The sequence below is a fragment of the Phyllobates terribilis genome, unplaced genomic scaffold (assembly GCF_046119375.1).
Source record: "Phyllobates terribilis strain yellow unplaced genomic scaffold, ASM4611937v1 Scaffold_2__4_contigs__length_985480577, whole genome shotgun sequence".
Taxonomy (NCBI): domain Eukaryota; kingdom Metazoa; phylum Chordata; class Amphibia; order Anura; family Dendrobatidae; genus Phyllobates; species Phyllobates terribilis.
In genome coordinates this window covers 824,537,041-824,551,793 of record NW_027362762.1, presented here as the reverse complement: position 1 = coordinate 824,551,793, position 14,753 = coordinate 824,537,041, and the positions used below count along the sequence as shown (strand labels likewise).

Sequence of the window (14,753 nt, the reverse complement as noted above, 5' to 3'; positions counted from 1 at the left end):
TATGGATGGAAGGCTGTTGAGTGTCATCATAAAGAAAGGTGGCTATACTGATCACTATTTTTTTTTGTTTTTGTTTTTGCATGTCAGAAATGTTTATTTCTAAATTTTGTGCACTGATATTGGTTTACCTGGTGAAAATAAACAAGTGAGATGGGATTATATTTGGTTTTTATTAAGTTGCCTAATAATTCTGCACAGTAATAGTTACCTGCACAAACAGATATCCTCCTAAGATAGCCAAATCAAAAAAAAAAGCCCACTCCAACTTCCAAAAATATTAAGCTTGGATATTTATGAGTCTTTTGGGTTGATTGAGAACATAGTTGTTGATCAATAATAAAAATAATCCTCTAAAATACAACTTGCCTAATAATTCTGCACACAGTGTAGGAGGTAGAGGAAACTCTGATGTAACTAGCGCCCGCATTCCTCAGCGTCTTTAGCGCATGTGCCATCCCAGGGTCCAACTCTGTCCCGGCCTTCACAAGGTTCACCCTGTGTGCCGTCAGGGAAATGTAGCGTCCCTGGCCACAAGCACTTGTCCACATGTCAGGGATCGAGTATCCGGAGACTGCGGCCGCCATGAGGTTGCGGAAAACCTCAGTGTCCACAAGTCTAAACGCCAACATTTCCAGGGCAAGCAGTCTGGCAATGTGCCAGTTTAGTGTTTGGGCCTGTGGGTGGGTGGGTGGCTGGGTATTTTCTTTCGCATTTCACGCCTGGGGTATGGACACCTGAATGCTGCGCTAGGCCAAGGAAGTAAACGGGGTTGCTGATGGTGTTTGCGAATGTGCAACAATAAGTGCAGGGCAGGAGGCATCTGTGCCAGCGTCCTGGACAGGAGATTGGCAAGCACTTACCACAGGAAAAGAGGCAGTGGTGTCACCCGCAGACACCGATTGTGTACCCAGGCATTCGTCCCACATAGTCGGTGCTTTGATGACATGTTCCAGAGCAAGTTAGTGGTGGTCAGGCTGGTAGTGGTCCGGCCCCTGTTCATCTTTGTATGGCACAGGTTGCAAATGACCATGCTTTTATCGTCTGCACTTTATTTAAAAATGCGCCAGACTGGGGAACACATAACCCTTGGCTTGGGAACTTGCCGTGTGTGGGTGCACTATGGAACAGTTGACCGCCTTCTCCCTTTGGCCACCCCACTGCCTCTGCCTGCTTGTTGAGGTGCTGCAGATCCCTCCCCCTCTGCGCTGCTATGCTCGCTCTTCATGGCACCTTCCCAGGTTGGGTCAGTGACTTCATCGTCCACCACTTCCGCACTCTGGTCCTCCTGACTTGACCTAACAACATCACTTGTTGGCAACTGTGTCTCATCATCATCCACCTTTTGAGACCCTACTTGCCATTGCCCACCGTTGCCTTCTTCTGACCGTGGCTGCTCAAATATTTGGGCATCACTACACACGATCTCCCTGTTGAAACGTGCCAGGCAAGAGGCCAGAATCAATAAGTGGAATTGTAAAGAGCTCCTCGGAGTGTCCGAGTGTGGGATCGCTTGTCTCCTCGGACTTGCCATGGTGGGAGGAAGGAGGATGAGGATTATGTGGTCCAGACTCTTGGCTAGTAAGACTGGACCATGTGGAAGACAGGGTGGTGCTGGGAAACATACTGGAAGCACTATCTGCCATCCAACCGAACACCTGTTTGCATTGTTCTGGCTTCAAGAGTAGTGTCCCATGTCCCTATGCCAAGAGGGACAGGAAGCTAGGTCACGTGGATGACCGTGTTTGTTGTGTTCCCGCCTGTATAGTGTTGTTTTTAAAATATAAAATGTAGCCCTGAAAATGAATTTGGCGTGAGGGTTAGGTGGTTCTCCAAAATGTTTGCATTAGGGCCACCTGATGACCCTCCAAAATGTATGACTGAGGGCCGCATGATGGCCCTTTAAAAAAAAATTTGGATCGAGGGCTGCATGATAACCCGGTTGATATTTTGTAATAGGAGGGGCACAAGAAAAGTAATAAACCATGAACACCCTTTTTGGTGTGAGAAGAGGTGCATGGGAATACACCAGAAAAAAAAATTAGGCTGTGTGCCCATGATGTGATTTAATGTGTTTCAGCGGCAACATTACCGCCGCGGAAACGCATTAAAATTGCTTGTTAAGAGGTCTGGGATATATCCCAATGATAATCTGCATGTGCTGTGCACAAGATGCGGAAAATTCTGCTGCGGACTATCATTGCGGAAAAATCCGCTGCACTACCAATTTGGGCGCGATGTCGCATTGAACCGCATAATATCCGCATGTATACAGGCGGATGTTATGCGGTTCAATGCGCGGATGGTACCGGGTCTGGAGAAGAGGAGACTCTCCTCCAACCTGGGTACCATGGTACCTGCAAGTAAAAAATAAAATAAATTATTCATACTCACGTCTCTGGCGGCCCCCGGTCTCCTCCCGGCAGCGTCCTCTCTCCTCGGCGTCCCGCGGTGTACTGACAGGACCTGTGGTGACGTCATTTAGTCAGCTGATGGTCACGCAACCATCAGCTGACTAAATAGCATCACCGCAAGTCCTGCCAGTACACCGCGGGATGCCGAAGAGAGAGGACGCTGCCAGGAGGAGACTGGGGGCTGCCGGAGAGGTGAATATAAGTTTTTTTTTACTTTTTTTAATTCTTTTTTTTTTACTTTAGATGCAGCATTTGATAGTATAAATTTCCTCTAAGTTGGTCACACAATATAAATCCATGCCGGTTGCATGGATTTATATTGTGTGACCAACTTGTCAAGCCCTTTTCCAAGTGATGCTCAAAATTGTTTGGAAAAGCGCTTGAATAAAACGCATGCATAAACGCGGAAAAAACGCATGTAAAATCCGCATGCATTTTTTTCTGCCAAGGAGATGCAGAAATGCTCAGGAAATGTCTTCTTCAAATCTGCATTGTGAGTACATACCCTTCATTTCCTTTGTTCTGCTGCTGTCTTCTGGTGTGAATGAGAAGTCTTGGCCAATCCAGGCCTTATTCATTTTGAGAACAGTCATTCTGTCAGCATTTTCAGTTGACAGGCGGATGCGCCTATTAGTTATTATTCCCTCAGCGACACTAAAAACCCACGGAATCAACTTAAGAAGGGAGGGAGCAGTGACTGCGGCCTGAGAGCCTCAGATTTGCCACAACTCTGTGTAAAATAAAAATAAAGATGCATTCATACAATAGGAGAAAGGCCCAAATGCACCTCTTGTGTGAATAAATGGACAAAGGCCTTGTGGTGTACTTTCCCCAGGATGGGTTGGAGAAGTTTCCAGGACATGGTTCACGAATTTTCATTGGCAAAGGTCTCCAAAAAGATAAAACAAAAAATGTTTTGAAGCCTCAGGTCTAGTGATGAGCGAGCACTAAAATGCTCGGGTGCTCGATGCTCGGGTCGAGCACATTGGAATACTCGGGTGTTCGACCCGAGCAACGAGCCCAATGTAAGTCTATGGGAAACTCGAGCATTTTTCAGGCGGCTCCCCCGGCGGTCTGCAGAGGGCCTAAAAATTGCCCAAATCGATGGGAACAGTGCTCAAATGACATGGGGACAGCATGGGGAAGACCCCTGGAAGCATTTCTGACTCCCAGATCACTTCTGTCAACAACGTTGTCAGAGGTATTACGCCACTTTTACAGACTCACAATAAAACATACCAAAACGAAACCAAAATGGATTTTCCTGGGAAATATGTTAACCCCTTTACAGCCTGTGCCGTATTTGTACGCACAAGGCTGTAACCCCCGGTTCAGTGAGGTCTCCGGCGCTGAGCCCGCACTGAACCGGGGACATGTCAGCTGATTATTACAGCTGACATGTGCCCGCAACAGCCGCGGGTGGAATCACGATCCACCTGCGGCTGTTAACATGTTAAATGCCGCGGGTGGAATCGCGATCCACCCGCGGCTGTTAACATGTTAAATGCCGCTGTCAATCTCTGACAGCGGCATTTAACAGTGCCGCACCGGAAGCGCATCACTTACCCCGCCCATCGGCGACCCCATCACATGATCGCGGGTCACCGATGGGTTGGCATGACAACCCTGGGTCTGCAGCAGACTCCAGTGGTTGTCATGAGCTGGTCACTATGAGCACCACCTAGTGGTCGGCGCTCATAGCACAGGAGCATTTCTACTACATAGAGGTGATCTGCTGATCATCTGTATGTAGCCGAGACGATCAGACAAGTGCTGCTTCTTGTCTCCTATGGAGACTATAGAAGCAAGCAAAAAGTGAAAAAAAAATGTTTTTAAAAATATTAAAAAAATATAAAAATTTAAATCACCCCCCTTTCGCCCCATTCAAAATAAAATAATTAAAAAAAAACACATACACATATTTGGTATCACCGCGTTCAGAATCGCCCGATCTATCAATATAAAAAAAGAATTAATCCGATCGGTAAACGGCGTAACAAGAAAAAAATTCGCCAGAATTACGTTTTTTGGTCACCGCAACATTGCAATAAAATGCAATAATGGGCGATCAAAACATCGGATCTGCCCCAAAATGGTATCAATAAAAACTTCAGCTCGGTGTGCAAAAAATAAGCCCTCACCCTGCCCCAGATCCCAAAAAATGGAGACGCTACGGGTCTTGGAAAATGGCACCATTTTTTTTTTTTTTAGCAAACTTTGGAATTTTTTTTTCACCACTTAAATAAAAAAAGAACCTATACATGTTTGGTGTCTACGAACTCGTAATGTCCTGGAGAATAATACTGGCAGGTCAGTTTTAGCATTCAGTGAACGTGGTAAAGAAATTTAAAAAAAAACATCTGTGGTATTGCACTTTTTTTGCAATTTCACAGCACTTGGAATTTTTTTCCCGTTTTCCGGTACACGATATGGTAAAAATAGTAATGGCGTTGAAAAGTACAACTCGTCCTGCAAAAAATAAGCCCTCACATGGCCATATTGACCAAAAAATAAAAACGCTATGGCTCTGGGAACAAGGGGAGCAAAAAATGAAAATGCAAAAACGGAAAATCCCAGGGTTGCGAAAGGGTTAAGGAACATCCTTTCCAGGGTAATGACTTGTATATAAAGCAAAATAAATAACCAAAAACAAAAATGCTCCTCCATACCTTGGGCTATGTTCACACGTAGCATTTTTGATGCGTTTTTTCTCTTTTGCATTGCTTTCAACCGTGTCAAATGCATTCACCAGGAAATGTCATTTTAACATTTTACAACCTTATCTGGCCATGTGGTGTGTGAGATATCATCAGACACATCGTGCTTCATTTATGAAGGAGGGACTCTGAAAGTCACAAAGCCTATTTTTATAGGGCCATTCAGGAGGCCTTTACTATTCTTAAAGGACCAGCAGTCGTCCCTCACTAGTCTTAGAGAGCCATCAGCCGGCTATGTTTTATTGTTCCCATTACTAAAGAGTGGGTCTCCTATACTGTAATTGCGTATGCAGTGAGTGCCAGGGCTGCCCAAAATTTGGACACACCCCAATACCACTATGAAAATTTGGATGCACCCCAATACCCCTTTGAAGAGACTTAGAGGAGGGCCTCCTGAAAACAATGTTCCCATTATTAGGAAGTAGGTCTCCCATTGTGTTTGCCTATGCAGTGAATGCAGGGGTTGCCAAAAATTTGGAGGCACTCCAATGCCCCTTGGAAGAGACGTGGAGGTCAGAGGGCCTCCTGAAAACAATGTTCCCATTATTAGGAAGTGGGTCTCCCATAGTGCTGGCCTATGCAGTGAATGCAAGGGTTGCCAAAAATTGGGAGGCACTCCAATGCCCCTTGGAAGAGACGTGGAGGAGGGCCTCATAAAAAATGTTCCCATTAGAAAGGAGTGGACCTCCTATATTTGTAATGCCCATGCACTAAGTGTATGGGCTGACAAACATTTACCCCTGGGGGGTATACATGAACATACTGTATAAAAAAATTTTTTTACGGCATCATAAACACCCTTTAAAAAAATTATGTGGGTGTTACATCACGGACCATGGTCACCCTGGTGATATGGTGGTGGAGAAGGAGGAGGACAAGAGCAAATAGCCAAAGTCAGGAAGTGTATACCCATGTCTGGGTGTGAAAAGGTGCCTGGGAATACACCTCCCAAGAAAAGACACTGTATTTGAGTTTATGTTACGCTGCTATCATTCAGTGGTGTTGAGAAGTCTGGCCCAATCCAGCCCTTGTTTATTTTTATAAGAGTCAGCCTGTCAGCATTTTCAGTTGACAGGCGGATGCGCCTATCGGTTATAATTCCACCAGCGGCACTAAAAACCCGCGCTGGCGGCAGGGCAGGCCAGGACCTCCAAGGCATAGAGAGCCAGTTCATTCCACGTATCCAGCTTGGATACCCAATAATTATAAGGCACAGAGGAATCGCGGAGAACGTTGGTACGGTCGGCAAGGTACTCCCTCAGCATCTTCCCAAACTTTGCACTCCTTGTGAGAGTACCCCGGGCCTCAGGGCTTGTGCGATGGGAGGGGCTGAGAAAATTCTCCCAGAATTTTGACAGTGTTCCCCTGCCTCTGCTAGATTGAAGTTGTGTCTCTCTCGCCTGTACTCCTTGGTTGTCCAACGAAGTGTGCCCTCTTCCGCCAGCGTTTTCAGATGGGAATTTTTTTAATAGTTCCGCAACAAGGGCCTTCTGCTACAGACCCATTTTTGTAGACCTGTCCGCCTCAGGAATAAGAGATATAAAGTTCTCCTTGTAGCGTGGGTCTAGAAGTGTCACCAACCAGTAATGACTGTCACCCAAAATTTTGAGAATGCAAGGGTCATGGGAAAGGCAGCGTAACTAACAGGCAAGACTTCCGTGTCCTCACCAAGAGGATGACTGACCATGCTCTCCTCCTCCTCCTCTCTGTCCTCTGGCCATCCACGCTGAACAGATAGTATGACAGCTGTGCTGGTAGTACCGTCTATGGCGCATGAAACTAGCTTCTGTTCTTCCTCCTCCGCCTCCTCTTCCTCATTGTCACCCAATCCACGTTGGGATGAGATGAGGCTGTGCTATGTGTAATCACCCTGTATGGTTCCTTGCTCCATCTCATCGTGCTCCGCCTGCAATGCATCCTCTTTTGATTGTGAGCAGAGAGCATTTCAGAAGACAGAGAAGCGGGATGGTGACGCTAATTATAGCATCATCGCTGCTCACCATCTTACTGGAGTCCTCAAAGTGGCGTTAATACTCTGACAGCATAGTCCCAGCAGCGACCTGTGAGTCAGAGATTCGTCCAGGCATCTTCCCCCCCATGCTGTTACCATTCCATTTGAGCACCTTTTCAATGCATTTCAGCGATTTTAATGCCCCCCCCCCCCCGACCTCCTGGGAGGGTCTGCTGGAAAAATGCTCGAGTTTCCCATTGACTTCCCCTATACTCATTACTCGAGTCGAGCACCCGAGCAGTCCGACGTGCTCGATGCGAGTAACGAGCCCTCGAGCATTTTAGTGCTCACCCATCACTAATGGGCATTCTATACTTTCTGTCAGGGCAGCACCCATTTAGAACATTATGTAACAGTTGGCTGCACAACTACATTGCTACGCTACATTGCAGGTCAGGGGTGGACATATCAATTGTGCAATCTGTGCAGCCGCACAGGGGAATAAAAGGTAAAGGGGCCCATTTCCATCTCCAAAGTAGGTGAAATTGTGCATAATTACATGGTATAGGACTGCAAAGCCCCCATATATTGTTCTTGCCCAGGTCCTTCTTCCGTCAGTGTCTGCCAGTGGTTCAGGTAGTGTGTGTTTGCAAAGTGGAAAAAAAATTTAATGTGTTACTTATTTCTGTGTATTTTAGGACTTTAACACTGTTTTTCATCTTTCATAAATGGTTACCTGCAGGTGTCTTTTCTAAAATCTTTCTACATGAATAAACATATTGAAAGGAGTAGTTTCATCCGCTCTCTCACTATTTCTGGATGGAGCCTGAGATGGAATTTATAAGAAAGCTCTGCTACCATTTACAGGTCGCATCGCTGCTCTCAACATGCTGAACAAGGAAGAACCGGTGAACTCTGTGCCATTCTTTTGGACATCTTTATTGGGAAAGAGTATTCGTTATGCAGGTGTGTATGATAATCAAAGTCTTGGTATTAAATAATTTTAAGTTGATCTTGAGTTGCTGGTGCCCCTTTGGGTGAACGTTTATTTTTTTTAGGGGGTTTGTGTCAGCTACTGTTCAAATTCCCTTACAGTGCCCCTCCCAGGGAAAAGAATGCCTTACAAGGGTCTCATAGTATACTTCCATTTAATGCATAGACAAATGGATCCTCACTCCATATTCTATTAGCCAGAGAGGATAGTGAAAATAGTCTTGAACCATCTATTAAAAGACTTGGGATTGCAATGTTTTTTTTATACTGTCCATACGCTGTGTGCACAATTATTAGGCAATTAGAATTTTTGATTATTAATTTTATTACTGAAAAACTACAGTGCTGTCAGTCAATCATAAAGGTTAATACACGTGAATATTTAAGACAGTAAGAGTGAGGTTTTGTCTTTCTTAGGAGAATATCTATGTGTGTATTGGGCAACTATTAGTGTGTTATGTAACTAAATGAAAAATGGCCATTTTCCCATCTCAACTGTTTTTTATATGTTACAAGAGTAATCGCTAAACTCAAAATATCCAAAAATACATTTCTGACATTTCAAAAAAATGTATTTTCAATAACCGTTTTCCGTCCATGGAGTCTGTGATGTTTGTAATCTGTTGATGATCAACTTTTTGGGCAGCACCATCTACAGCCTTCCAGACACTGTTCAGACAGGTGACTGTTTTTTCCTCCACTATATATCTCCCATTTAAGAAGGACCCACAAGTTTCCATATATCTCCACCCTACTCTGGCCCTATGAAGCTGTCAATCAAAGTAGAGTGGGGTGGAGATTGGGGGAAAGCTAGTAGGTAGGAAGGTGTATTTGGCACTGCTGTGAAGCACTGAGTGGCAGGACTTAGTTTGGACAGTCATCCTGTGCCGACCGAGTCCCTTTAATGTGCGTCCTTTTTTCTCAACATGTTTGCGACCCTGTTGACTATTTGTAACAAAACCTTTTGATGGTTCTGTGATTGCGCCCCAATATCTTAGCAATTTCAAGACTGCTGCATCCCTCTGTAAGACTTGTAACAATTTTTGACTTTTTATAGAGTTAAATCTCTTTGTCCCATTTTGCCTGAGGAAAACAAGCTGCCTAATTTTACACACCTTGATAAAGGGCATTGTATCCTTAGGCCTCATCCACCCTCATTACACAAATACACATCACCTGCTCTGCTTCGTCCAATAAGCAGTCAAGTTTTCACAGCTTGGAGGTGGAAAATATAAATAAAAATCATGATATCGTCAAAACACACACTTGCCTAATAATCGTGCACCCAGTATATGTTGCCATTTTACCAGAATGGAAAGTCATTTTAATAATGATTAATTAAATGCCTGTTTCATTTATACCGCCCCTGGCTGGCCACATGGAAGAATAACAACTAAAATGTAACCGATTCACCCAACAGCTCCAGACTTATTGAAGCTGCTACAGACGTTCAGGTAGAGGGAATAAACCATGTACAGCTAAGGGTGCTTTCAAATTGCGTCCGTAGGTTCATTTTCGTTAGTGTACGCTTAGGAGGCGGACACCCAGACGCAGTCTACTATATCTGAGTGTCCGCCTCCTGTAGGCGTACACTCTTTAAAATGGTGCACGTCAGAGCGCACGTTCGCTCTGCCATATCCATTGCAGTCCATAGTCCCGCCGGTCCATACCCTGTTTTGCGGAGGATGGTTCGGTCATATGCCCCGACGGGACCCACGAGCTTAATAAAGATGTATGTGCCTATTTGGGGTGTGCACCTATACACAGTCAAACATGTCTTGGTACCCGACTCAAATAGGTGGATACGAAATGCTGACCGATAGAGCACAAAGTGATTCCATCCGCATCATGACAGGCAGTTGCCCCATCAGTGCATACTCCCAAATCCCATTTTCCATCGCTTCAGACCCAAGTTCTGACGGAGCTACTGACAGAAGGGTAAAAAACAATGAGCATAGTCTTAGCTGTGTGCACATCGCGTTTTTGCCATGCAACCTGAACGGAATCCTGATGCCAGCAAAGCGAATGAGAATTCAGAAGTCTCGTGCCCATGTTGCTTATTTGGGAGTTGCAGATTCAAATCTGCAGCATGTCAATTCTTTCAGCGTTTTTGCTGCATTTCTTCTCCCCTGGACTTCAATTAAATCAGTCAAAAACGCAGGTATAAAAATAATTGTGGATTTGCTCTGTATTTGCCTGCATTTTAAGACAGCAGTGAATGCTGTAGAGATAACAGACAGATAATTGTACAATCCACCAACATAAAAAGCTGTCCAATAAGCTCCACTGGGTGCAATTTTCTTATGATTAATTAATTAAATAAATAATGAAAAAAATGACATGGAATCCCCCCAATTTTTTGTAACCAGCAAAGGTAAAGGAGACAGCTGTGAGCTGATATTATCAGACGGAGAAGGTTCCTGGTTATTGGGCTTTCCAGCCTAAAAAATACCAGCCCTTAACAGCCCCAGAAGTGGCGCTTCACATTAGATGTGCCAGTTCTAGCACTTTGCCTTGGCTCTTCCCAGTTGCCCTGGTGTATTGGCAATCGGGTAATGGTGCTTGGGGTTGATGTCAGCAGTAAATTGTCCAAAAACACAGCTGACATCAAGCCCTGATGTTAGTAATGGAGACACCCCCATCACTAGCACAGTAAGAAAAAAAACACACAAATACTTTATTAAAATTAACACCTCCCAACACTATTTCTCATTCACCAATTTATTTAAATAAAGTTCCCACGCAGGTCTGCCATAGTCCACCGAATCCGACGTAGTCCACAAATGGAAACCTGAAAAACAAACTAAAAACAAGACCTTATCTCCCGTTCACCAATTTTTTTTTTTTTTAAAACATTCCTGTGTAGGTCAACCAAATTTGACGTAGTCCAGAGCGCTGAGTGACTAGGAAAGTCTGAATAGTAGTGACATTACTGACGTTACCACTCTTCAGAAGCGCTGGGTCACACCTCCCTCTGAAGAACGGCGATGTCCGTAACATCACTGCTCTTCAGACGTCCCTGGTCACTTTGCGCTCTGGACTACATCGGATTTGGTGGACTACAGCAGACCTGTGTGGGAACTTTTTTTCTAATAAAGTGGTGAACGAGGGACAGTGTCTTGTTTTTAGTTCTCTGTTTTTCAGGTTTCCACTTGTGGACTACGTCTGATTCGGTGGACTACAACGGACCTGCGTGGGAACTTTTTTTTTTTTTAATAAGATTGTGAACTATTGAAAATGTTGGGGGGTGTTTATTTAAATAAAGTTTTTTTTTGTGTTTTTACTTACTGGGTTAGTAATGGGGGTGTCTGATAGACATCTCTCCATTACTAACACTAGGGCTTGATGTCAGCTGCGTTTTTAGACAATTCACAGCTGACATCAACCCCAAGCACCATTACCCCAATTGCCAGTGCACCAGGAGAATCAGGAAGAGCCGAGGTGACGCACCAGCTGCGGGCTGGTATTTTTAGGCTGGGAAGGGCCCAGCCTGATGATATGAGTTCACAGCTGTCGGTTTTACCTTTGCTGTTTACAAAAAATGTGATTTCAATTATTTAATCATAAAAAGCTTCACTGGGTGCAATTTTATAATATCCCGGGAGTTGTGCAATTATATGTCTATGTGTCTGTCTATATGTCTATATCCTCTAGCGATACAGCATTCATTGCTGTCCAAAAGCGCATACAAAAAAATGCATAAAAAATTAGTGTTTTTTCCTGCCAAGGTGGAGAAATTTCTGCATCTAAATACTCAATGTGTGCACATTGCCTTATAGTTCTGGCTCCCATCACTTCCAAATCCAGGAGGTGAGCAGGGCCAGTGACATGACATCACGTGTAGCGATATCTATCCCTTCCACACGTAAGACTGCAGAAATTCAGGTGTATAGGAGAGGTGTGCAAGACTAGTTTTAAAAATGGGACAGGTGCATGATATTTACTGGTCATGCATTCAGTATGACAGTTATGTATAGACATGATAACACTGGCCCCACTGTACTCTAAATTTGGGAATGAGAAGAACCAGATAATCCCTTTAAAGGGGTCCATATTCACTGCAATCAAGGGCAATGTAGGTCCAGTGTAGATTGAAACCTCATATGGTTTATTTAGACTGTAAAATAAAATAAATTAAATTCCACTTTCAGATTAATAGGTGTGCCAGTTTTTCTCTATTTGCTTATTATTGGGTGATACCCGCTATAATGCAGTGCCGTGTATCTCTTCTGCAGTATACACATATTGCCAGTGTTGAATGGCAATGTTTTTTTAAATATAGATGACAGAATTGTTAAAAAAAATTGGCATCCTGACTTCATCTCCTCCATTAATGTTGTATGTTTCTCTGTGCAGGATTTGGGGAAGGATACACAGAGATTGTGATGAAAGGAACACTGGAGGAGCTGAAGTTTTTGGCCTTTTATGTGAAGTAGGCAGATTGCATTTTTTTTTTTTTTGTACAGGTGTGAAAACTTTTACTTATTTGTGCAATTTATTTTACTTCCTTCTGCAGGGATGACATTGTGGTTGCTGTATCAAGCATGAACTATGACCCCATTGTGTCGCAGGTAGCAGAAGTCCTTTTCTCTGGAAAACGAATCCCCAAAAAGGAGGTCCTGTAAGTAACTTTCCCCCCAAAATTATATAGACTTGGAAAACATATATATGTACAACTTTCTTAAAACGTTCTGCCCTGTGCAAATATATCCTTTACAAACTTCCCTTTGCCATTAGGCCTATTAAGCACTGGGCTGAATTAGAGCAATAAAAGCGCTCCCATCTTACCTATGTCTACCTCCAACTTTAAACTGAGGTTTGTTCTGTTGGCCTCCATACAAATCCTACAGATGTATGTGGTTGTATTCTTCCCTAGAAGCAATAGCTCTATGTATATGGCACATGATAGTATTATATTACAGAGTACATCTCCAAATTCTCTACTTCCACCATGGGTCAGTATCCCGTAACTCCATTTTACCAGCCAGGAATTCTTAGTTAGAAGTAGCCTGTATGATAATTGTGTGCTTTTCCTCATTAGAGACATATGGTTTATATTCCACATTGCAGCCCCCAATTACACAAGAAATACAATGACCGCACCTTTTGTTTGCAGAATCTTTATTTAGGCACAAACTCCACCATCATGTAAAAAAAAATTCTATATACTAATCTTTCCACACCTCTAGGAGTAACGTGATCCCCAATGTGCCTGTTGTCAACAGTAGAGGTTGTGAGTAATGAAGCCCATGTATTCTGCTCCCAGCTGCCAATACAGAACAAGATTCATTGATCCAGTTCCACTACTAGCCTGGGGAAGAGGTGTGGGTTTGTGAAGTCGTAGCAGTTAAACCACTTGAACTTATGTGGCATTTTCTGTGCAGGGCTGAAGATTTTATTGACGTCATTTCAAAATTATGACCATTGTCTGACGTATCCTGAAAGCTTCTGACGACCAAAAAGAGACACGTCGTTCTTCCAGCTAATTTATTGTGCAACCACAATGCTAAACACCTAAATGCTAAAGGGCATGTGCATGACGCCAGCATACGCAGTTGTGCCAGTGACAATGTTTTTTCGCTTTTTTTTTTTTATTTAGAACAGATTTGCAGGTTTTTATTTTTTATTTTAAATTGTATATAAAAACTAGTGCAGAGGCAGCTGCAGAACGGATCAGTCACTTTTTAACCTAATCACAGATTTGGAAACCTGCAGCGGATAAAAAGTTGAAAATATGATCACATCGTTTTCACATTGCAACAGCCGTTCATTCTTATGTTTAGTTAAGGACGTGCCTAAAAAAGACATTGTGTGCACAAAGCCCAAATGTTCATGTGCAATCCCTATGCAAAACAGCACACCGAACAATGGGGCAGTTCACATGAAAGTCTTTACACATTGAGCCTTGGGCCCCATGTATTTAAAATAATAAAAATGAAAGAATTACAGCATGCACAACTCAATTTGTTTTTTTTTTTTAGCTCAATCTATTCTAAACAGCAGTTTCCTTTAAAAAAAAAAAAAAAAAAAAAACCTGATCCTATACTTACCTCAATTTTTTAATAGGATCCATTGCAATTATTAAATTGTCTGGTTATGCTTTTTCTTTTTAAATCCTCCATACGGTTCCGGAGATACGACTCTTTAGTATAAAGAACCTTTATTATCTTTACAAGTGGGTGTGACTTTAGCTTGATCTGCAATATTAGCCTTTTGTAAAAACCATGAACTTTAACACTTAAAGGCCAATATCTCTGGAACAGTATGACGGATTTAAAACAAAAGGAGGAACAGCAGGAGTAAAATCCATAAAAACATTTCACTTACACTTTCCTCTAACATAGAAAACTTAATTTGGCCATTTATTTATTAAATTGTTCATGTAAAAATACATGTTCTAGGGATGTTAAACACATACAAATTGCACACGGATGAAATTATTATTTTTTTTTTGTGTGGATGAAAAATGGACAACTTTGCATATGCTGGTCAAAACCTGCCTAAAGGATATGCCCGCCATCTTCAAGAATTTTGTCCCGCCAAGATGGGATTAATAACAAATGATTACTGTAATGACTTTGTATAGTTGCACATAAAATTGTCATTTTAAACAATTGCCCATTTCACTTATTTCAATAGCTTTACTAAAATAAGTAGTTAATGATATAAAATGATGTTACA

At 42.9% G+C, this 14,753-nt stretch overlaps 1 protein-coding gene across 6 annotated transcripts in view; it reads left to right on the top strand.

The window, feature by feature from the left end:
* The window catches only part of LOC141231475 (apoptosis-inducing factor 3-like), a 170,681-nt gene extending 156,495 nt beyond the window's left edge, over positions 1–14,186 (top strand). Inside the window, exons 15-18 of one of the 6 annotated variants that reach the window (XM_073667696.1) lie at positions 7,947–8,045; positions 12,429–12,504; positions 12,589–12,693; positions 13,457–14,186. In XM_073667696.1, the coding sequence (XP_073523797.1) occupies positions 7,947–8,045; positions 12,429–12,504; positions 12,589–12,693; positions 13,457–13,493 (317 nt within the window). In that variant the 3' untranslated portion in view covers positions 13,494–14,186. Of the gene's footprint in view, positions 1–7,946; positions 8,046–12,428; positions 12,505–12,588; positions 12,694–13,261; positions 13,385–13,456 lie in introns of those variants that run through there. The other 5 variants (XM_073667695.1, XM_073667704.1, XM_073667699.1 and 2 more) reach the window with 5 other exon arrangements.
* The last annotated feature ends 567 nt before the right edge of the window (positions 14,187–14,753 follow it).